At 37.3% G+C, this 24,323-nt stretch overlaps 1 protein-coding gene across 2 annotated transcripts in view; it reads right to left on the reverse strand.

The window, feature by feature from the left end:
* The window catches only part of LOC110153254 (vang-like protein 1), a 52,537-nt gene that overhangs the window by 3,357 nt on the left and 24,857 nt on the right, over positions 1-24,323 (reverse strand). The window contains exons 4-7 of one of the 2 annotated variants that reach the window (XM_020917136.2): positions 12,110-12,541; positions 10,440-10,615; positions 4,212-4,345; positions 182-335 (exon numbers count right to left, since the gene is read on the reverse strand). In XM_020917136.2, coding sequence (XP_020772795.1) covers positions 182-335; positions 4,212-4,345; positions 10,440-10,615; positions 12,110-12,541 — 896 coding nt within the window. Of the gene's footprint in view, positions 1-181; positions 336-4,184; positions 4,346-10,439; positions 10,616-12,109; positions 12,542-24,323 lie in introns of both variants that reach the window. The other variant, XM_020917134.2, reaches the window with a different exon arrangement.

Consider the following 24,323-nt stretch of genomic DNA (forward strand, 5'->3'; position numbering starts at 1 on the left):
AGCATTGTATACACAAAGTAGCCTTAATGAATCCCAGTTGTACTTATGCTAAACTACATTCTTCAAACTTCTGAGAAAAACACTCACATAATAATATTACCAACAATTTGGAAATGTTCCTTCAATGTAGTGTTTTAATAGTCCCAGAGCCTAGTACATTTGTCAAGCTGCCTGTTCGTACCGTGCTCTGCGTTTTCGGACTCTCCTCTCGTGCTCCGCCTCCTCGTAGTACAGCTCGTTGTGGCTAGTGTCACGGCGCCGGGCGGCCGCAGCGATCATGGCTCTGGACTGAGACTGGGCCAAACCAGCTGCAGCAGCCGCATTGTTTCCTGGACCTGTACACACAAATACAAGAGAAGGTTAAGGGTTTACTGAAGGTGACACTGGTTTATGGGCTTTTTTTTTTACAGGTGAATGAAGCTTTGGTCATTCAATGCACTGTGAGGGATAAAAGAAAGCATGAAAATTATTATTATATTTTAGGAATGGGGTGAGATCTCATGCCACAAGATCTCGCGAGACAAAATCGCCACAAGAAAAGTATTTTGTGACATTTTTTTCAGTTTGTTTGAATTTAGATTGGAAAATAAGGATTACGAGCTCCCAAGTTTTGAGAAGCCATAGGTCCAAAAAGCTGTTTTACAATGACAGCAAAATATTAAATAAAGTAAATAAAAATGGTGAGGCCAAAATTGTGACTTGAATTACAGAATAACTTTTTTTTTTGTAAATTATGTTAAAATCTTGTCCTATCTTGTGCTTGTGAACCTAATCTTGTGTCTCATCTTGTCTCGTGGAAATTGTGTCTTCTCCCAGCCCTCTTATTTTTATTATAAACTTCTTTCATCCTATATCATAAAAAAGAACATAGTAAACAGACCACAGCTGATGGACTAGCACGAAATGGCCATCGGATGCTAAAAACTGTAGTAAATTGAGTAGGCGATTGAAAATATTGGCTTTTTGTACGCTGCAAAAGTTAAACTTTTTTTTTTACTTACTTATGCTACAAGTGGACTTAACATTTGAGTCCTAATTCACTGATTTTTCATGCCCAAAAGCTACAAGCATATTCACAACTTTCCATGTGAATATTAGGATGGGGTTAACACGAAAAAATGTGAGTGCATGTGAGCAAGCAGTATGAATAATGCATAAACAGAATATTTTACATGTTAGGGTTTAAATTTTGTTTCTTAAGTAAAAGTAGATACAGGGGCAAGATATTGCATCAGAAAAAGAATAATATGAGAAATTATTCTTAACCTGTTTAAAAATGTACTATTTTTAATGATAAGTGCAGTTTTGTATTGGAGAAAGAGCTGCTGCAGACCTAGAAACACACAAACCACATACACTTTTCATCCAGTGAGATTAATTTACTACCTGGACTATCTACAGCAGAGGAAATATTATCAGAGCCAAATTGCCTGTCAAGTATCATACAATCGCCCGGGTCCATTTGTTATTGAGTGTTATAGCTGCAGCGTGCCCAGGGATTTACTTCAGTTTAATCAAGCAGAGATTATTGTCTGTCCCTGAGTTAGACATATTTATTATAACTGTAATGTGAATGTGAGAGAGAGAGTAAAAAGGAGGGACTCAGACAGGTTAGACTCCCCTGAGCATTTTGACAGATGATAGATGCCTTTGAAATAATGATTTTATTTTATTTTAACTGATGTGTTTCACTGTAAAAATATCAACTTATATTTAGGGCATCCATGAATCATTTGAGTCTTTCATATATAAAATAAGTAAGAAGAGAATGTAGTGTGTTGAAATATTGCACTATTATGAGGTATACATCGATGCTAAGAGTGAAATTCAAAGTACATTTTTAAGTTCATTACATTTCAGAACTGTAGTATAGGACATTACCCAGTACAAGCAACTAATATAAATGAAAAGACTATTAAACTGTTAATGTGTTTATGTAATGTTAAACCTACTCAAAATGACAGACCTTAGGTTGGGATTTTCATATAAAATATATATCAGATTTTCTGCATTCAGAGATAATGAAATATGTCCACGACAATGATACGAACTCCAGAGTAGTGTTGTTACAATACAACAATAACAATTTTTATACTAAGGAAAAGATTCAATACTAATTTAAAAACTATAGCTAGCACAGGATACACATTTCTCCCTAAAATAGTAGTTGTTTAACACTACCACGTGGTCTTAGACTAGTTCTGATAGATAAAGAGCATTCAAAAACTTTTCAGGAAACCTACCAATTTTATAGTATAACTGTTGAAATGATGAAATGAAATATTTAGTTTTAAAACTACTGCAGTTTTTTGAATCAAATAAAGTGTCAGGGTAGTGATTTTATTGACAAGCCAACTCTAGAGCACTCATTTGTACTACATATACACTTACACTATAAAACAGAAGCACTATAGGACACTAGCTTAACAACTTGAAGCCCAGTGACTGAAAACAGCTAGCTCTCATGTCAAGAGGCTATCCTTGTCACAACAGAGTGTAGAATTAATAGGACATCATACTCCCTGCAGTGCCTCTGTATTGTCCTGCACACAATGTAATGGCTATTGATTTGTGTGACTAGTGGAAGAGGGGGAGAACAGAGTAAAGGAAAGGAGGAGAGATAAATGAATTCTAGTGAAGGGAGTGAGTCAAGTTAGTGCGCATACGAGGGAGCTGGAGGACACTTAAGGGAGACCACTAATTCAATAGAAGCTTTGTGTTACATTGTACCAGATGTGTGAAGGGCCGCAGTGAACTTTTCATCAAGTTGTTGCATGCGAACAAGAGTGTCGGAGCTGTGAAATGCTTAAAGGGCCTATATTATACAAAAATGACTCTTGCAAGCTTTAAGCCATGTTACAATGTTGTTACCTCTTCAAAAAAAATACTTGAGTTGTGTTTTGTTTCATTCACACGTTTGAATTATCCAATGATTCTAGTGAAGTTGAATAGACTTCAAAAACACAATAGAGCACTTCTTGCATGTGGTGTTTTAGGTCTGAAGGAGGAACTCAGCCTAAATATGCAACATGTGTGAGTGAAACAAAACAGAACTCCAGGCATGTTTTTGATGAGGAAACAACATTATAACATACAACAGAAAATAGCACAATATAGGCCCTTAAATAAAGAAATGTAAACAGTAGCAAGTGCGTTTCATTAGCATGTACTTACTGTCCAAGAGATAGGCTTTTAGTTTAGCTTTAAAGAGGTCTTGAGAGAAAATTGAGAGACAATAATCAGAAAAGGCTTGAAATATGAGTAGATTTATCACAGGAGGTATCAAGTGCACTTTACAACAACTACAAATCACACATGGTTTTGCTATTTGAAGACAATTTGGAAATTATACTAGATGTAGATCGATTTCCTCCTCCCAGGCGCTTTTCAGTGCATTCCAGGGCTACCTGTAGAGGCTTGACACTAGATAATAATAAAAATGTCATAAGGTTACATTTTACAAGGAGGAACTTAAAGGTGCACAATGTAACTTTTTGGATGGTGGCAGGGCCTAGAAAGTTCCACAGTATTGCAATAAATCCTATGATACCACTAGGCCAAGTTTTTTCCACTGTATTTTTTAAAGGTCCTATATTATACAAAATGAATTGTTGTGAGCTTTTAACCATGTTATAATGTCGTTACCTCCTCAAAAACATGTCTAGAGTTGTGTTTTGTTTCATTCACCCATGCTTGAGTAATCCTTCATCATTACTTAGCCTGTCTACATCTCAAAAGCTCTGTCCCACCTTGTGATGTCATGAAGCTGTAGTTTCCAAGTTAACAGCTACCTTTTATCTTTAGTTCAGTAGAAATTGGCTAAAACTATTCAAATCATTCTAATTAAGGTGTGTGGAGTTTAAAAACATAGTGGAGCACTTCCTGTACTACAGACATGGTGACACAGTGTTTTCTTTTTCATCTGAGAAAATAACTCATCCTACATATGTAGGATTTGTGTGTTTAACATGAGTGAATAAAACAAAACACAACTTTAGGAATGTTTTTGATGAGGAAACAACATTATAACAAAGTCCAGAAAATAGCACAGTATGGGCTCTTTAATGTATTCAGCATTCAAATTTCCATGGAGATGAGCATACGGTGACCTTCAACCAGAAAAGTTACATTGTGCATCTTTAAACTGAGGTATGGGAGAAAGCTGTAAAAGATGTCCCACTCACCCTCTCCTTGGGCTGCAGGGAACTCACCATCCACGTTGTAGACCTTGAGGCCAGCTAGATGTTTGGCTGCTCTGGACTTAGAGGCGGAGAGCAGCGCTGGGTTGTGGACAGGGAAATCGCAGTAGTAGTGTTCGATGATGGCCAGAGCTGCCCGCTGGATACTGGACAAAGAAACACATGCAGGAATAATATGTAAAAGTCTGTGAAATTGAAACTAGAAGAAAAATTCAAAGAGAGCTACAACAAAGGAAAGGCAAAAACATGTTACACTGTACTTACACTGGGGGAAGCAGAGTTAAAGCATTTAATTCTGTCAACTGGACATAATTCAACCTTCTATGACTGTTTTTCTAGGTATTTTTGAGCAGTAAAACCATCTGTAATTTAATAAAATAAGGTAGGGCTGTTTAATGTCATACTGTGGAAGGACATAGTGCAACTTTAAGAAAATGTAAATGACACTGTTGAAACTAATTTATGCCAATTACACAATAACCCTAAAGCAGGATTATCCCCCAAACACTATTCTAAATGTACAATATTGTTTAAAATGCAAGTAGTGAGATAGTTTGCATCAAAGCTGAGTCATAAAAAGAATTTATTCAACCCTATACAGCTCAAAGGTACACGATGGTGGAGGGTCCGCCACCATCTTATCTTCACTGAAATGTTACTGCTCTGTCTAGAACGTCCCACAGCATGGCATTAAACGTATCTTTCCATGGAAACAGGTTTTTCTTCCCTCCAGGTTAAGTTACAGTTCAGCTCTGTGGAGAGATGAGCTCACTCAGTGTAGGAACACATGTATTTCTGAACAGTAAACACCTCTATTTGAATAGTAATTATCATGACAGGTCTATATAGATGTCCATGTACTTAATACCCTTCCATTTACTTCATTTTAAAACTTCAAAATCATCTTTGAAATCCTCGATCTTCATTTAATACTATAAAAGACACAATTAAGTCAATAATTGTATGGCATCAACTAAATCAAATAAAATTACATGTTGTCTTCAATGCTAACAGGACAACACATGTTTTGCTATAACACTATAATTTCACAGGGAATTTCCCATTTGTTTGAAACCAAATGGAGAAACCAATTAGGGGCACTCCTCGTCACGCAAAAGGCACAAAAACATACGTAGAAAGGGTTCAAGAGTTCAGTGGCAATGAACAACACTGTCAACTATAAACACAGGCAACTAAATCTCTAGAGTTATAGTTAGTATAATGATTTCTGTTGTCATGATACTAACATTTCAAACATGATTTCAATAATAAGGAACTTCTTTTATATTACATGTGGTCTGTGTAATCCCTCAGTCTTCCAGGTAGGTTCCACAGTCATCCATGGGCGTATACTAGTCTGTGTGGTCTTATACTTGTTCTGATACAGCTGAAGATTATTCTAAAGCTATTCAGCAAAGGTTCATTTCTCTCCTGTAAATGTGACTTTTTAATATCGATACTTGCTCAAATGAGAATCTAGTTTCAAAACAAATTTAAGTATTGATACTTTTGACAACCCTATATAAGGCAAATATAATACGATGAGGTGCTATGTGAGTCTATGGTTAACTGATGGACAATAAATATCCCACAGGAAGAACAGAACATGGAAGAAATAATAATAGCTTTGCCCATATCAAGTAGCGTGTTTGGTCTTGTCCTACAAAACACTATCATTATATTGTCCATAAGATAGCTTCCTTTTCATGCCAACTGCATTTAGTATGTAATAATAATGTCTAAGTGTAGATACATACAAAGTGAAAGGATCGCAATATAAAGTGATTGTCTCTCTCTACACTTCACCCTCATTCACAGCCCAATAAAACCTAGGTGAATTAATTATAATGGTAGGTAGATATTAGTTTGATTGCATTGTTTAGCTTAGCCCACAGTAAATACGGTTCATCACCAGTCTAATTCAATTCACAACAAGCAGAACAGCTAGCTTAATGTGCGTCTTTTATTCTCTTAGTCATAACCTTTGACCCCCCTCTAATATGCCTACACAAAATTTGGCACTCTAACCGCTAAGTGATATCCAATGAAAAGAAAGCTAATGCACTATTAATTATTTAACAAAGCCTACACAAGATTACTGAACATTTACAACTCAATTCCTACATAAGAAACGAGATTTGTATTCAATAACACTATGTAACTCTAACCAAAAATGAGAAACTACAGTCAAAAACAGATTTAGATGTTCCTACCTGAGATGTAATTGGATATTGATTGCTGTTGCACATATCCAGCAGTGTTTTAAATCAACTTTTACAACTTTAATTTAAATAGGTAATTATGTCAACGCTACAAAATCCTTCTGTCTTTTTACCTTTGCAAAGAAGCACATGACAGTGACTATTTTTTGAAGAACAGGCAAGTAATTGTTCTGAGTACGTGTAAAGCCTTAACATAATGAGAAGAAACCACCCAAGATCTCTGTATAGATAAAATGAGACAGGAAAACACACAGGCGCAGATGGGTCATTTCCGAAAGATGCTCCCTGAACTTAATTACATTAGACTAGCCCTGAATACCATTAAGAGATATTATCATTCTGCAACTTTAATTAGTGTGGCTATTTTCTTGTTTTGCTGAGTCAAAGTTAGTGTTGCCATAAAGCTAAAATTTTAAACTCTATCGCAGAAAAATGCTTCCCAAATGATTCCCAATACATATTTTGCAACAATAATAATAAAAAATCACAATAGCAGTAGTTTGTTTAATGTTACCATAAGGTCTTATTTAGTACAAGATCGGATGATACAAATTATAACCTTGAAAACAGGACAAATCCAGTTCTGTCCTATTTATGTAATGTATCAACACTTTTCAAAGTTGTCTGATTAAATTTTATTATTGATTGGTATCTGGGAATCGGGATTTTTTTTGGCAAACCTTGTCACATTGCGGTGCCCTTTCAAAATTTTTTTCTATCAATTTACTCCCTATTTATCTATCAATAATTAAACCAAGCACTAAAAAATAAAGAAAATGAAGCTAGCTGATACACTAGCCTTCAAATGAATGAACAACTCACCAATAATGTAAACTAAAAGGAGAGGAAGAATAACAGTCCACCAAAACAAAATATTTGGAAACAGCTCACCATCTCATAAGAAGCTCTGGAATGTAACAACTAAAACAAATCACCCTGTTAAACCTTGCTCTGAGTCTGCAGTGAGGAATGCATTGATATTAACTGGTCTGGTGTGATGAGTGGACTCAGATTGGCATCAAAGAACAGACAGAGACGTGGCTTCAGGACAGGAGGACAAAAAGGAGCAGGGTTCATGATAACAGCAGGGCCGATGCCATGACAACTGGACTGTCAGAGGCTGGGAGCAGATTCAGTCCTGGTTCAGATTTAGTCTCAAACCTTGCAATAAAGAGCAGGTTTGTGAGCCTGTTTGGGTAACTCAGTGGACATCACAGCATTCATTATTTAATCCAGATGGGGGACCGCTAAAATTAATATTGATGAACTGATGGTTCAACATTTGCGTGTTTACCTTTTGGGTATTTAATTGCAAGGTACAAGGCAATCAATAAGGGAAACAGTCTTTTGCCCCCATCTGGCAGTATGACATAATCACAGAATTGGTCAATATGTAAATGTAAAGAGCGAGTTCTGGACTTTCCATGTTTGGATTGTGCAAAATATCAAAAATCGATACCCAGATACTAATCGATACCAAGCTAGCATCAAAACTAGATTTGAACAAGAAAAACATCAAATAATTAGGGCAAAACTGGATTTTTTCCAGTATTTAGTAAGGTCTTGGTTCTGTCAAAGTCTATTCTGGTGACAAGCGTAGCATAATATAACCATGCATGTGTGTCTATAAGTGCGTGTGTGCTCGTGCATGGTTCAGACCAGATGCTGTGCTGTGGCCTATAGGGAGCTTTAATTAGCCGTGTGTTTACAGTCACAGACGGAGTGCAGAGAGAGGCCATGGAGGCTATCGGCCAAGAGCTCGTCAATGGCACAATTTACAAAGGACAACACCCCCAAGGCAGTGGGTACGTACCAAGCAGACGCACGCATGTCTGACCTGCTCTGAACAATCAACTATCAAAGTGGACAAAACATGGGCGATTCTGGGAGAGGTCGATCAAGGGACACAGCAAAGGTTTCACATTTTTAAGCAAATTTCAATTATGTAAGAGGCCTTAAAGGTGCCCTGGGTGACTTTTCTGCTGGAGAATCCGTCACCTGCTATATCTATCTCCATTGAGGCAAGCAGGTGACATGACCAGGCCAATTACTGGTCAGATCTATGGAGAGGTGAGCATGTTCAATGTAATATTATCTGGTTTTCACAGTATTTTTCAGCAGTAAAATACCTACTATTGAGTAAATGCAGGTAATATACATGTAAAGGCATAATGTGGAATATTCCAGGCCAAGCAACATCATCTCCATAGAGACAACCGTCTAACTTAAAAAGTTACACAGTGCACCTTTGAGAACAAACAAGCTTGATTTCAATGTGAAAATTATTATTTCTACAAAAATATGTATAAAGTTAGACAATATGATGACTTTGAAATGATCTTGATATTGTAATTCAGTTCTTCAGTTTGTTTAATGTACCTCTATGACTAAACACAGACCCAAGCTGCCTACTTAACTTAACACCCACTCTTTTGGTCAGATTCTGGTCCCGGTTAGTTAATTGGTAAACTCTAAATGGATGATTGGCAATCTGGGTACAAGTCTTGCCTAAGGACACAAAAACAATTTCAACTAGAACCACTGTTGTCCACTGTGGCATCCAGCAGTCTCCAATCCAAGTACCTACAACACCCGGCCTTGCTTAGCTTCTAATATCTGGCGAGGTTAGACATTGACAAGCTGGTATGGTCACGGTATTTGGTCACGCCTTAAAACATGCACTCTCAGAAGAAGGCAGTTTTAATTACCATCCCAAGGTAATATTTAAAGTTATTGAAGAAGATGATGTAAACACCTGGCATGCACACACACACTTATTTATATATATATATATATTTATACATAAAAAACAATTTTGAAAGCAGATACTGAAAGTTTCTGCTAGTATCCTTGAGCCACAGTCCCAGCTGATGTGGCTTATATTTCAGCGCTCCTCCTGTCCTAAACGGTTCATCTATAAATCCTTCAGGTTTTATTGAAGGCCTCTAGCAGGAATGCCAGTGCGATCGGGGCCTGCATATTGATACTTGGAGATATGCAGTGGTTTGGTGCTGCGTTTGAGCGCCTGGGCTAAAATGGGATCTTCCTGTTTTCCCTCAGAGACAGTGAGGTCGTAAAAAACCTGGTCGGTCTAGTCAGTGCTGTACTTTCCTGATAACACGCCTTTCCCCTTCTCGCTCTCTTCCTATTTCTCTCTCTTTCTCTCTCTCATACAATTTGGGAATCTTCGTCTCTAACCCTCATATTAACTATTAATCCTCTCTTCTCTGTAGCTCTCTCCAGCCCGTCTCGTGGGCTTCTGGTTTCTGCCCACTGTTTGCAGTTCTTATCCAAAAGGCATTTCCTCTCGACGTCCTTCACTTTTTCTTTTGGCAAAGCTTCCTGGCTCTATCTTTCTATTCGCACCCACTATCACCTAAGTCACCTTCGTTTTTCCAGTGGTATAGCTCGGTTTTCAAAGGTCCCTACTGCAATAATTCTTACATTTGGTATTTGACCATCTTCTCCATATTTCTCTTAGTAGATTTGCCCCAGTTTTTGTAGTGGTTCCAGTGGTCCACAAATCTTTTCTTATCCTCTTCCTCTGTCCCCTGGTGCTATATGGTCAGCTAACTCTATCTGTCTTGTCCCTTACACTGGAATCCCCACATCTACATCTCTATGGAAACAATAGCCAAGCATGAATGTTGGACATAAAAGAATACAGTATTTTTTAGCACAATTTAACTAGATATAAAGGAATATATAAATTGATTGATCAATTCATCATTACCTTTATGTTTATATAACTGATTCAACAATAATTATTCTGGGATCGCACTGGCCTGATTCTGAATAGATCTATAAGACTACTTACACACAAAATACATCACATTTGAGACTAAACTTGGACTAAACTCAAATCTAAACCCGTACCTGACCAGGAATAAATCAGGACTGGAACGGAAATACGTATTAGGATTAAACCAGGATCAAACCAGGACAAAAAAATTTGAACTCAATAGCAAGTTGGTAAATACCTTCCTATAATTACTGGATGTCTTATACTTTGCCTCACCTTAACTGCCCCAGGTTGTAGTGGCGTGTCTCTCCGTCTGTTGACCGAGTTACAGTGACAGAGAAGTACGTTCGAAGCTGACGGAGCTCCAAAAGGACGATGGCCAGGTAGTGAATGAAGAGCAGAGCATCCACTAGAGACACAGCGTACTGCACTATCCCCTGGTAGTTCTCATCCTGAAATTATAATAAAAACATTCAATAACAAAAGTGTTCAAAGATGTATCATTTTTTGGCCTGGGGTGTGCAAAGATATCTGAAAGGAGCATGGGAAGATTAAAACTTACTTCAAACAACTGCATTTGCCTTCAAGCGTTTGGAGGAACAAACCAACAGGGAGTTTAAACCATAAATTATACAGTAAACATGTAGCATTGGGAAAACAATTATGCTTTTGTAGTATTTGATGTTAGTGCTATCCTATGAGTAACCAAATTTGACCAATTTAACTAATCAAATTCAGAAAAAGAAGCTTCACACCATAGAATGTATATATAAAAGGACATGGACAACCCGCTAGTCATTATGTTTCAAATAGGAAGTGAGCATGGGGGAATTTCCAGCTCCACTGACTCTTCAGTTGATTTGAAAAATTGTCACCCTTCTCTCTGTAACTCCTGTAGTGAGTCTCGTCATTTTGGTTTTAAAATGTTTGTATTAACTCATTCTGCATGATCCTGGTGTTTTTATTTCCCTATTTTGTCCGTAAATAAATTCCTGTTCCCAGTATGGAACTTGGCTCCAAATTTGCTCCGTAACTGCTAACCTCATTTGACTGGAGCCAAACGCTATGGGAGACATCACACTCACTTAGTCTACTTTTTTATATGGTCAATGCTTCACATTAAAATTAAATTGATACTGTCAGTAAAAATGGAAGATAACATCATTTTGAAATAACCAGAAGCTGCTTAGTAGTCAGTGTTACCATCATAAAGATATAAATTATTAATGGGTATTTAAGTATTCTTTAGATTTGTTTTCCCTTCTGGCGCTGCCACAGTAGATCAACTGACTCCTACTGTGCTGTAATACCCAAATCACAAGAAAATACTGTAATGAAAATAAGGCTAGGTAGGACTATCTATCTGACAGAGATTTGAAGCTTTGTGCAAAAATAAAATGTAAAAGAGTGAGCTTTGTGTAGTTCAAATGTACCCTTGTTTTATCATTTTTTATAACAGTAAATTGACTTACTCTCTCAAAGTATACTGAAATCCTTAAAAATAAATCACAAAACTAAACAGTTATTTAATTTTTTTTGTGATCATTTGTGGTAGCATAATTCAAAACTTCTACACATATTTATTATAGCATTTGTAAACCTGCCACAATAACAAATTTTGAAGTATGATATATTGCTGGAGAAAATACAAACGATAAATGAAAATACTGAAACTAATTTATGCCACAGACAAGCAGGACTATCCATGTAAACTATTTTCCAATAAACAGTAAGATTAGGCATTAGCCATAAACCCTAAACCTCTACAGCTAAAATCGTACCTCATTACATAAACATAGCAGAAACTTCCCCACTATTGCAAAGAATTGTACAGACGATAAAGAGTGACCCCTAAAATATATTGTTTTCCAGGTTTAATATGCTGAACCATAAGTCGTTAAAATAATTAGTGGCAGGAATAAGCACTTAAAGTGTTAAAGCCTCACCTGTGTGTCCAGTATCCTGACTCCATAGAAGAGCCAATAGGACACGACAAAAAGCAGCACCAGCACCGCGAGCAGGGCCCTGAACACAAACACGCGAGGAAGTCCAGCGCGCGGGGGCCTGAAGAACAGCGCCCACACAGCCAGCAGCAGAATGAGGAGCTTAAAGGCCACGGAGATGAACAGCCCCTCACACGCTGTCCCACAGGTCTGAAGCTTATCCGGCCACAGCACATGGGGCAGAACCAGGAAGGCCAGGGGGGTGAGGAAGACCAGCAAGCCCAGGATCACAGCCAGAGTCAGGGTGAAGTAGCGCCGGCAGTCCAGGCCCACGCTATCCTCCAGGTCCTTAGTGATCCGCACGATGTCCTCCTGAGACAGACTGTGCTCCGATGTTCCTGTGACTGCAGTGGTGGTCTCGCCCCAATTGTCATCCTTCAAAATATGAGAAAAAGAAAATATAAGTTTGTTTACTTATAATAAAACATTTTGTCTATTTCCATTTAGACTTATATAAACTTTATTGATCCACAAGGGGAATTATTTAAACATAGAAGCTCGCATATCACAATGTATTAAAACAACAAAGAGCAAAAATATAAATGGGAATAAATTCTAAATAAGTAGCAAAAATGGAAAGAGACTGATGCCAAATAAGGCATAATTATACAAATGTATATGTAAAAGCAAAAATAAAATATAGAAATATAGTAATACAAAATATATCTCGGCTATATACAAGAGTTGGGTAAGGAGAAACAGTGCTAAGTTGAAATTTTCCGATTAAAGTCAAATTAAACGCAATTATCCACTGCCATTTGCCAAGTTTCCAGTAGAGCTTGGAATTGTGGCGTTACACTGAAAAGAATTTTCAGTGGGCCTAATATTAAACCAATGGAGATTATTTAGACACTAAATACTAGCCTTAGCATTCATTCAAATGTTTTCTGACACAACAGAGTGACCCAGCAGTTTATCTGCTGCTGTTCCACTGTGCTTTTCTGTACTTTAATTTATCCCTATGAGAGTTTTACACTACTGGCACAAATATGGCGGATTTCCATAGTAACGTCCAATTTGTTGATATTCTATCCAAAGCTCTATGTGCCGCTGAGAGAACCTTTCAGATGTAATGGGTAACCACAGTGCAGCGCCCCACCTTTTGTGATTTTGAGCTTGGATTTTGAGCACTAGTCTGTATCTGAGGAATAGCCAATTGTGTATTAATGAGAGAGCCTGGAGTACTCAGAGGAAACCTACCCAGACACAGAGAGGTCATACCTTTAAAGGTCCTACATTACACAAAATTGATACTTGTGAGCTTTAAGCCATATTAGAATGTTGTTACCGCATCAAAAACATCCCTGGAGTTGTGTTTTGTTTCATTCACACATGTTTGAGTAACCCTTCATTATTAGTTCGTCTACATCTTCAAAGCTCAAAATGCTGTTGCACCTTATGATGAAAAATAAGAAAACAATTAAATATTCCCAATGTTTTTTTTGTGATTAGAAACAACCAAACAAATATCTAGTGGCTGTGACAAGTCTATGAATTGGTACGAGGCTCCATTTGTTTATCGTAACATCTAAGAGACAATACCAAGGGATTCAAGATGAAAACATCACAAGAGCACTCCTAGAATACAATTGGCGTTTTCCTGTGAGTGTATTCCCTGAGCAGTAACGTTCGCCTAAAGCACAGACTCCTCCAACTAAAGTTCACTGCTCTGCCGTAAGCTATAGCAACAGCCCAACATAGAAAACAGTACTGATTTCCACACATGTGAGAGAGAAAGGAGGATCTAGGAAGTGCACTGCAAAAACAAAATCTAGCCAAGTTAAAATTACTTGAATTAAGAAAGTTTTATTATGGTTTGAGTAAATTTCACTTGACAGTTTAAATGATCTACCAATGGAACGAGACTTTTTGTGCTTAAAATATGAAAATATATCTTGCTACACTTAAAGGTGCATTGTGTAAATATCTGTAAGAAGCTTTTCTCCATGGACATATTATTGCTTTGTCTGGAATCTTTCCCAATATGGTATTATATGTTTTTTATCAAGTTACAGATCAAATCTGTGGAGAGATGACCTCTCTCACAGAGAGAATGCCTGTTTTTCTAGGTAGTTTTGAGCTATAAAACCACCTTTAATTTCATAAATGTAAATGTAGATGTGTTTAATGTCATACTGTGGAACATTCTAGGCAGAGCAGTGACATATCCATATAAACACAAAGTTATGTAGGGCACCTTTAAGATAAGAAAAACAACAACTCTTTGCACGTGAATGTGTTGTGAATTAAGAAACACACTCATTACACTGGAAGATAATTTGATAAATAGAATCTACTAAAATAAGGTAAAGTTTTATTCAAATCATCAGTGTGGGAAAAAAAAACCAGTCAGATATTGCCAAGTCCTCTGACGTGTGCCTCCGACTGTATCCGCAGATAATAGAGGTCAGCAGAGCCAGAGCTAAATGTTATAACAACAAAGATAAGGACTCTTTACAGACCAGTCAAAACAGGCCAATGCTGCTGTGCTGTGAAGCTGCTCCTGGGGCACCCACCGCCAGCTAAAAGTGCTTTTAATGAGCTGCCACCAGTGACAGGATCTGATATTACTTACATGTTTTCCTTCACCCAGACATGCAATGGCTTTTTTTTTTTTTTCCAACATTTAACACAAGTGCAAATCTCTTTATGTTGGATTAATATCAATGACATTAGCAAACCCCAGCACACAGAGAAAGGAGATGACAGAGGGCTTTCCAAGAGATGCATTATGTTCCCAGGCAGAGAGGGAGGAGGAGGAGGGTGAAGAGGGAGGAGGAGGGGGATGGTACAGTGCAATGGAGAGTGTCCCAGTGGCCTCAGGGTTACAACAGCAGCTTTGAATGAGGTGAAGCAGAGGACTAGAGGACACACACAGTAAGCATGTCACATAGACCAATACAGTTACAATCACATCAGATCATCGGATGGACTACAAAATATTGGAAAAAATATATTATGGTGTGGTATTATTTATGCTTTTACAGTGCATATTTCAAACTAACTATTGAGCTTTAAAGGGCTCATATTACAATATTTTCTGATCTATCTAGGCTGTGTTCTTTGCTCAAACAGAAAACACCTGGTGATATCATGTGGTAATAAAAGGAAGGGTGCCACTGTGTTCGTAAACCCCATACACCTTCACTAGAATCATTTGGCTGATTTCAGAACTGGAATTGCAATCTCAACATTACTCAAACATGTGTAAATGAAACAAAACACAACTCCAAGTATGTTTTTGAGGAGGTAACAAAATCATGACATGTCTTTAAACTCACAAAAGTCGATCTTGTGTAATATATGATCTTTAAACATGAATCACAGTCTTTTAAGAGCATGTTTGTAGAGGTCTAAACTACACGGTTTAAATTATCTAGGCAATTGCAGCCTTTGTGATTTGATCATTGCTATCACAGACCTCTTCTTATCCAGATGACTTGTAACTTTGTAAATGTAACAAGGCGATACATACACGTTTTAGGCCATACTGTGGAACAATCAAGGCAAAACAATAACATCTCCATGGAGACAAGACAAGACCTTGGCAGACCCTTAAGCAGAAAAGTTACATAGTGTCTCTTTAAATGTGCATTCGCTAGTGGTCAGAGTGTTCAGTAATGGAATTTTGCCTGTAGCTTGAGGACAAACCTTTCTATCTTTAGCATCACTGCCAATCATTGCAGGAGGAATTGCAGCCGGAATGCTAACTGTCCAAGATCAGATTTTCCCATCCAGGCTCTCATATGAGCATTGGCACTCCAAACTGTCTCAGTTTCAGCTCACCTTTAACCCCACAACATGGTCGTAAATTTAAATTCTTGTGTCGGCATGGCTCTTAAAATCTCAGACAACATGAGGGCCAAATCCACCGCCCTGTTACACACACATTACATCAAGAGCCAATAGGTCACAAACTAAGATGTTACGACATAGACACAGCAAACCGCCCAGGCTGAAAGTGAAAGTGACATACAGTTAGAAACAAAAAAATGATTGATTTCATATATTGCAATATTTTTTTCCATTATGTAAATAAAACATAGATGGTGACTTATGTATGAAATATGTTGGTCAAACTTAACAAAAAGAGACTGAAATAAGGCCAAATTAGGATAAATGGTAAATTGTTACTTTTTAAAATAGCACCTTTCCACCTTCAAGGCACTCAAAGCGTTTTATATCAAGCAACCACTCACTCATTCATACATCAGTGTAAGCAGACACTGGGGGTGAGGTGGGTTAAGTGTCTTGTCCAGTGACAGTATTCATCTGTGGGAGTTGGGATCTGACTGCTCTACTATTTATGTTTATGCCAAGGGCGGGATTCGAACTGCCAACCTTTGAATCAGTGGACAAAAAAACAACATTTTGAGAATAACAGGCTTAAAATCTGTCTTCCTGAATATTTTACATCTATCTCAACATATGTGAAGAAAAAACTGTCAATTTGAAGCAAGTAGCATATGGCAACAGATTTAGTCTCTTACAATATGGATATTATGTGTCATCTGATAATGCAATGCAACAATGCATTTTATATACTCTGTCTGAGCTACCCCACTGGACAATGTTAAAGCACACAGTAACACACACACACACACACACACACATATTTTAATAATGAATGGTGCAGTGCGGTCAGTTCAAGTGAGTTGTTTTTGGACTGGCCCAGTGAAAGCCTCTTCATTAATAATGTGAGAGAGGAGAGCTCTAGAGAGGCTCTCTGTATTTCCACACAGACTGGAGCAACAGGCTGTTTACTCTCCTCTACAGCCACCCTCCCGACGCAGATCAAAACACAAAACAAACCTCATTATTCTCACTTTGTATGAGCAGACAGCAGCGTTTTACATAAGAGTCAGTTACACACAGAAGCAAGAGGCGTGAGGGTTTAACAGGGTGATAGCAGCACTCAAGCTATGAAGGGTAGACTCAAGGAGGCAGAGGAATGGTGTAGATATGAATCATTTTTATAGGGTTTAGTTCTAGTATTTGGGCACAACAATATTTAAAAAAAAGATGACAGTAAGTGACATTTATACTCTACAAATGGAATAAAATATTTTGAGTCAACCACAGTTTTAATAAAATCTATGGGAAACATTGATTCTTGACACGTGTGGATCAAAAAGAAATGTAGCAGATAGAAATACATGTGTAGTACATTGCAGAACATATCAGACAGTTGTATAATCATTAGAGTCCAGCCTGTCTGTTGTCTCTTTGGTCATGTCCAAGCTCTGAGTACATTTGAGACAGGAAATCAATAGACATTAGGTTTATGTGAAGAGGAGTTACTGAGACTGAGCACATGGATACACAGGGGAGGCACTGATCATGACAATGAAGCCCCAAGACGGATTACAACTCCATCACTGTCACTGACATAACTGTAAAACATCTGTAGATCTATTTAGTGACATTATCATCATACTATAAAATGCTTCCTTCATTCTTCTGCTACATATAATTTCACAGATTAAATGTTTTGATATGCATTTTAATTTGAGAATTTTGTCAATAGATTACATTTATTACTTGATTTATAATGTCCAATTCTAAGACAATAGATTGAAAGAAATTACACTTGAAGTAAACTTACCACAATGGCAGATCTTTACTGTATTATTTGTCTGTTGCTCTTTTGGCACTATAGAAATAAAATGTTTTATTATTATTTATTCAATTTAAGCTGAATTATTTTAAAACAAGATAAAATAAGATGAATAAAATTATATTATTAGTAATAATGCCATGAAACAAGTTAAAGGTGCATTGTGTAACTTTTCTGGTGGAAGGTCCGTCACCTCCTTTTCTCCATGGAGATGTTATTGCTTTGTCTAAAATGTTCCACAGTACAGATTAAACCTATCTATCATGAGGGAGACAAGCAGGTTACAGCAATACGCTACATTACAATTCAGATCTGTGGAGAGTCACCCCTATTCACAGAAGGAGTAATTGCATTTTTGAGCAATAGAAACACCCATAATGAATAAATGCTAGATAGAAAGGTTAAAATCATACCACAGAACATTTCAGGGGAAGCAATAACATCTCCATGGAGAGAACCAAGTAACGGACCCTCCACTTTAAATAAATAACTGTACATGAGATGACTCCACTCTTGAGATTACTATTCTGAATTATAGTAATTTTAGGGCACTAAGGATGAAGATTTTGGGGACAATATATATTTGCAATTTTTCAGACTACCCGAGTATATTTTTTGCAGTGTTGCTCATTATTGCCATACTGTGTCCTCACTGCTACCTGGGCTTTCCCTGTGTTAGCAACACTAAAAATAGCTGGTAGTGACCCACATTTCCTGCTGGGATTAACCAATCACCAGGACGTGATCTGGTTCAGGCCTATTCCCATTTATCACTCTAAAGTAGGAGTAACCCGGACAATGCACACATGAGGTAATGGTGTGTAAGGGAGGGAAAACAAAGAGCCGAAAGGTGTGGTACAAAGACAGGCAGCCAATTACTCCAGAGCAGGATTGATCTGAGGAGAAAGAGAGAGATGGTTCCATGATTACCGTGCACACAAGCCAACAGGGAGAACTACAGTGAGCAAAACACCTGTCAGATTCACTCCTGTTTCATGTCTGGGCTGATTTATGCCCATTGAAGACTGTTTTACACGGAAAACTTGGGCCCAGCGAGGAGGAGGAGACAAGCAGGAGGGACTATAGAAAAGCATAATGAAGCAGAGAAGAGGAATGTCACGATCCAAATGCCACTAACTAAACAGAGAAGAGACGGGCTTCAATTGGGCTGGCAAATGGGAAAATGTCATATGGACTCAATGCATATAATATACTAAAATACTAGCAATAAATAAGTAATTGTAGAAGTAATTTGCACACATTTCATTATCAGTGTTTAGAAAAACGATATATTAAACAAAATGTATTACTTCTGCAGTCTGCATGTTTTCTCTGTATGTGAGTGGGTTTCTTATGATAATTCCGGTTTCCAATTAACAACAATCTTGTAGAAAAAACAAATTCTATTTCTCTTAGGTACTACTCCTGACAAAACCTATATTAAAATTTGGCATTGAAGGATGTGCCAAATAGAGAGGACAAGTTTCCAGTCTTACTTAATTACTGCCAATTAAGACTCTGGGTTGTAGGGAGCAATGAATCTCCATCTCTGACTGTTCTTTGCCTTGTTCTGGATGGCTTAACTTGGTTGTGAGATTTTTGTAGTGGAATATTTCCTACTAGGGAGATGCTTGAGCTGTCTGATTTAAGTTTCCCTATATGTTTCTGCAACCAAAATGTAATCAACTAAATGTTTATTTGCACTGCTCGGTTCAATCAAACGTGGAACTTAACAAGGCAAGAAGCTGCGTCAAAGAAAAACAAAGGCCTCTAATCAGGCGGTATTAACAGGAGCCATGTGCAGAAGTCAAAGATCTTTCTCCATCACTCTCCACACAGCAGCAGCTCCACTCAGACGACCAAGTTTAAACAGCTTCAAACAGAGGGGAAAAGCAGCCGATAAGACAAAGAATGTGCCAGTTAGGTATTCCTTTGATATAGTGCATTTGGCAGGGCTACAGATTAAAGAGTGCAATATGAGATGGCTGGTAAGCATTTAAGTGTGTTTGACAGGTTTTGAGGATTCTCTCATTTCTACTTAAAAATGCATTGTGTAACTTTTCTGTCGATCAAATGCTTTTATGTTGTTGCATTGTCAGGAATGTTTCGCAGCATGGTTTGGAAAGGCAACCCTCCCAGTCAGAATGTCTGTTTTTCTAGGTATTTTAGAGTTATAAAACCACTTGTAATTTAATAAATGTAAGGTAGAACTGTCTAATGTGTTTTAAAAGTAAAATAAGTAGTTCAGTCCATCAAAGGCACTTTAAACACATAAATGCAGGGTCAAATGATATTACTAAAATGCGGTGCTTTCATCTTCATATCTTCATAACCTGGCAACGTATTGATTTTTTATGTAAAGGTATTAACATTTAAGCTGATCAAGGCAAAACGTGGCTGCTTAGAAAGAGGAGGATTTCAGGTCAAAGCAAGTTTAAAGATCTATAATCTATAAAAATGAGTACAGCCTATATATATGCACTTTAGGCAAATTGGTTTATAGCATAGGTGTTTAAACATGTACAGTAATATAGGTCACGACAGGGCATGCAAAAATAGAGCTGGAGATTAAAGGTGCACTGTGTAATATTTCTGGTAGAAGGTCCGCCATCTGCTTGTCTCTATGGAAATGTTAAGGCTTTATCTTGAATGCTCCACAGTATATATTAAACCTATCTCACAAGGAGGGAGACAAGCAGGTTACAGCACTACGCTACATTATAATTCATATCTGTGGACAGTTGCCCCTGTGCACAAACTGTACTGTATTTTTAAGTTTGCTGTCATACTATAGAACATTCTAGGCAAAGCAATAACATCTCCATGGGGACAAGTAGGTAGCGGACTCTCCACCTCCACCAGAACATTTGCACAGTGCACCTTTAAAAAGCCTTCTGTCATGTTTTCTTTCTCCACTATAGATAAAAATAACTATTGTCTATTCTCTTGCGGTAAATCAAAGTTCACTAATGGCTGTTTTTGTTTCCGCGGTGAGTCAAGGGCTGTATTCAAAGCACCGAGGTCATGAACAAGTGCACTCTAGTTACTCCTGGGAGGAAGAGCAGTGCATTTGTTGGGTAAAACACAACCAGAGAATACGCCATTTAAAACTATCTTTGTTTAAAGCACGGAGAGGGCACTAAGCTCCCAATGGCAATGGTAAAACAAGACTGAAAGCATGTCTGAAAACTGATTAGCATGAAGACAATGAAGGCCGGGTGACTGAATGTCTGAAAATACAAGCTAAGATGGTAGAGAACAACTGGGAGAGTTTTTTAGTTAGCATAATAATAAAGTCCATATTTATAATCTGTGGGTTAGTGTTGTCACAATACTAAAATTTTAAACTCCATTTTGACTAAGGAATAAACTTGATACTCAATACTGATTCTGAAATTATAATAATAGTAAAAACTTTCTTTAGAATAGAAGGTGATTTTGAACATTAAATAACAGTACTTCCTTTTATATTATCATTCGGTCTAATAGCTGTGTAATTGCTCAGTTGTCCAGATAGGTTTCTTAGAGGTCCATGAGAATATACTAGTCTATGTGGTTTTATACTTAATCTGACAATGCTCAAGATCACTAAAACTATTCAGGAAAGGTTAATTTTTGTCCTGTGAATGCTAAAATGAGTATCTAGTTTTGATACTAATTTTAGTTTCAATTTGTATCTGATTTTTGATACTTTTAATAACCCTACTATGGTTTGGGCCTGACAAAAGTCTTAGAAAACCCATCCCAAACACAACCAACATAGAATTTTCACAAAAGCAGAAGGATTGCACAACTTCCCAATAGAGATATTTATCAACACACATGTTAAATTTCAACAAAATGATGTATTCCCGAGCACGCTATGGAATGCAACTGACATAAACAGTAATTTCTCTTTTCCTCCAGAACTCAACATCCTGAGGCACAGCTAAAAATAAACAAATCTAAAGAAGCTCCACTGTAAGCATGACTTTACAATATGGACTACACAAAACCTATGGGACCTGTATACTTCATGCTTGAGAAGGCCTGGATCTCAATCACGCACATTTATTTAGTCAGTGAGGAGTAGGATTTGAGGAAAATATATTAATATGAAAGTTGGTTTGAAGACAATATGCAAAAGTGTATTATAAATCAGATATATTGTTTATAATACAAAAACTCAAAATATGAAAAAAGAGTTCATTAAAACAAAAAAAATTAAAGAAATTACTGATCTATTTTATGAATTTTGCACAGGTTTATTAGAGCCTTATGCATTTTATATGGAGGTTAGCACATTTTTGGTAACCATCCTTCACATTCTACTGTATAATGCATCTTATTATGTATTTTTTTAAAATTGAAAATAAATAAATAAACAAATCTATAATTTATAATCATCCATGAATAAGATATCATTAGAGAGTTCAGCATCTTTTTGAAGGGTATGAAGGGATATATGAAAACTATGCAGTGTTTGATGCTCTAAACATAATTTTGTTGTTTTCTTTGACAATAACAATACAATCTTAAAATCTTTAGCATTTTACACCCATTCACATTTGTCTAATACCTAAATCTCAATACATTTACAAGACATGTTACAACAGCAAACTTTTATTGGCAAATTTTATGTTGCCCAAATAACTAAAGCTTTTGTAATTTACTAGGTGCAACTTTTCAAATTCCAATTACAATACCAACTCTGATGATGAAACCTGCCTCCCAGCATCTTCCCATTCCTCCCCCATCTCCCTACCTGATTTGTCTTGTCTCCTGGCGCTACACTTGACACTTGAGGTGAGTTAGTGATTGAGTCTGGATCCAGCGTGGTGACAATAACTTGCTTTATTTCCTCCACCGTCTTACACACTTCCAGCACCTGCAGCACCTCATCTTCCATCAGCGTTGGCGACTGCGCTGTCAGCTCCTCCATTTGTTACCAGCTAAATGTCACGGCTCTTCACTCACACATCTCCGCTTCAAATCTGCTCTTTTCCCCCTTGTTTCATCTCGGAGTGAGTGACCTCTCAGATACCCCGCTGCTATGGAGTCCAGCCAGCTTTATACGCTACAAAAAACTCCCATGATGCCTTGGGAGGACTGCACACGCCAGCTAATGTAAAGCTTTATGTAGGGAGGGGGGGTTGCACAAAAGTAAACATGCACCCCCCTCCTTCTTGTAAATAAAATAACACTCCAATTACGTGCCATCAGCGTCCACATAGCGCTGCCGATCTTCCATTATCCGTGTTCACCACTTCCTTGTTTCCTTGTATCCTTCCTTTTATGTCTTCTGCCCTAAAGGCGTCTCCTCTCTTTCTGTGCTCAGTGTTGCCTCTGCACCACTCTCAGTCCATTGCTTCTGGCCCAGTGAACATTGTGGTTTGGTAGTGCGGCTGTGTCAGTGAGAGGGGTACATGAGTTCACAACTATTTAGGGATTAGTCAGAGCTACCACTTCTAACAATGGGAGCGAAACTTAACATAGACTGTAATTAAGATGTATTGACATGAAATGTTGGGTAAATTTTAGTATGAAACGTCAACATTTGGAGTACACTATTCAAAATGACGCAATATACAGTATAAAAAGTGGTTTGAAATTTGTCATAAATGTTCACGATATGCATCTCACGGTACGATATTTATTGCAATTTTTTTTGGAGCAAATTGTTAATATGCTACTTTTGCCTATTAAAATTCCTTAACTTTGATACTGTTATAATCCAAAAAGCTAACATTTAAAAGTTCTTAATAAGAGTTATTTCTTCATGTAACCTCCACTGAAAAAGATCAAAAGATAATCCTCTCTGCAGCTCCCTGCTTTTTTTTTTTTTTTTAGCTCCTGCAGTAACAAAGAATATAAGCAAAGAGACTTGTAATTCGATATATTGTGAAGGTCTACGATATTATTGTGAGACTTTGGACGATACAATATCACAATATTTTGGTTATTGTTACATGCCTATAAACTCATAAAAAAAATATCAACCCGATATTTGAACTTCTTAACATATTGGCTAACGGTATTATGTTTTGGCCAATTTGCAGCCTTGATCAAACACACAAAGATTTATTTTAATACTGTGTGCTGTAACGCAATAATATGATTAGATAACTACACTAAATGTGATGTACTCCCTTAAAAAAAGTTTGTAGGTGAGTTTGTAGTAAATAAATCACATAATTTGAGGAAAATAATCAAAATCAATACCTACATATCGGCCCAAAAATATCAGGTCAGGTGGCAGAGTTGTTCACTTACATCTCTGTTTTATTGGTCCTATACACATGAAACAAAAACTGGCACAAGCCATTCATATAAATGCACTCTCTCTCCCCTACTTTTTGCAATTTCAGCAACAAGTCACAACACTCCATCAGCATTGCAGCAGCGGATTATTATACACAAGTGTTTCGGCCCTGGAGACAGTCATTTCCACCACAGATCCATAATTTTCATTTCATTGCATCCTTGACCTCTTTACCAGCCATCCAAATGTAAACAGTTATCTAGTCAATAAGTCATTCCAAGTGATCTGTATTTTTTGTT

Source organism: Boleophthalmus pectinirostris, unplaced genomic scaffold (genome assembly GCF_026225935.1).
Source record: "Boleophthalmus pectinirostris isolate CB_2022bp ecotype Guang Dong unplaced genomic scaffold, ASM2622593v1 HiC_scaffold_11, whole genome shotgun sequence".
Lineage (NCBI taxonomy): Eukaryota > Metazoa > Chordata > Actinopteri > Gobiiformes > Gobiidae > Boleophthalmus > Boleophthalmus pectinirostris.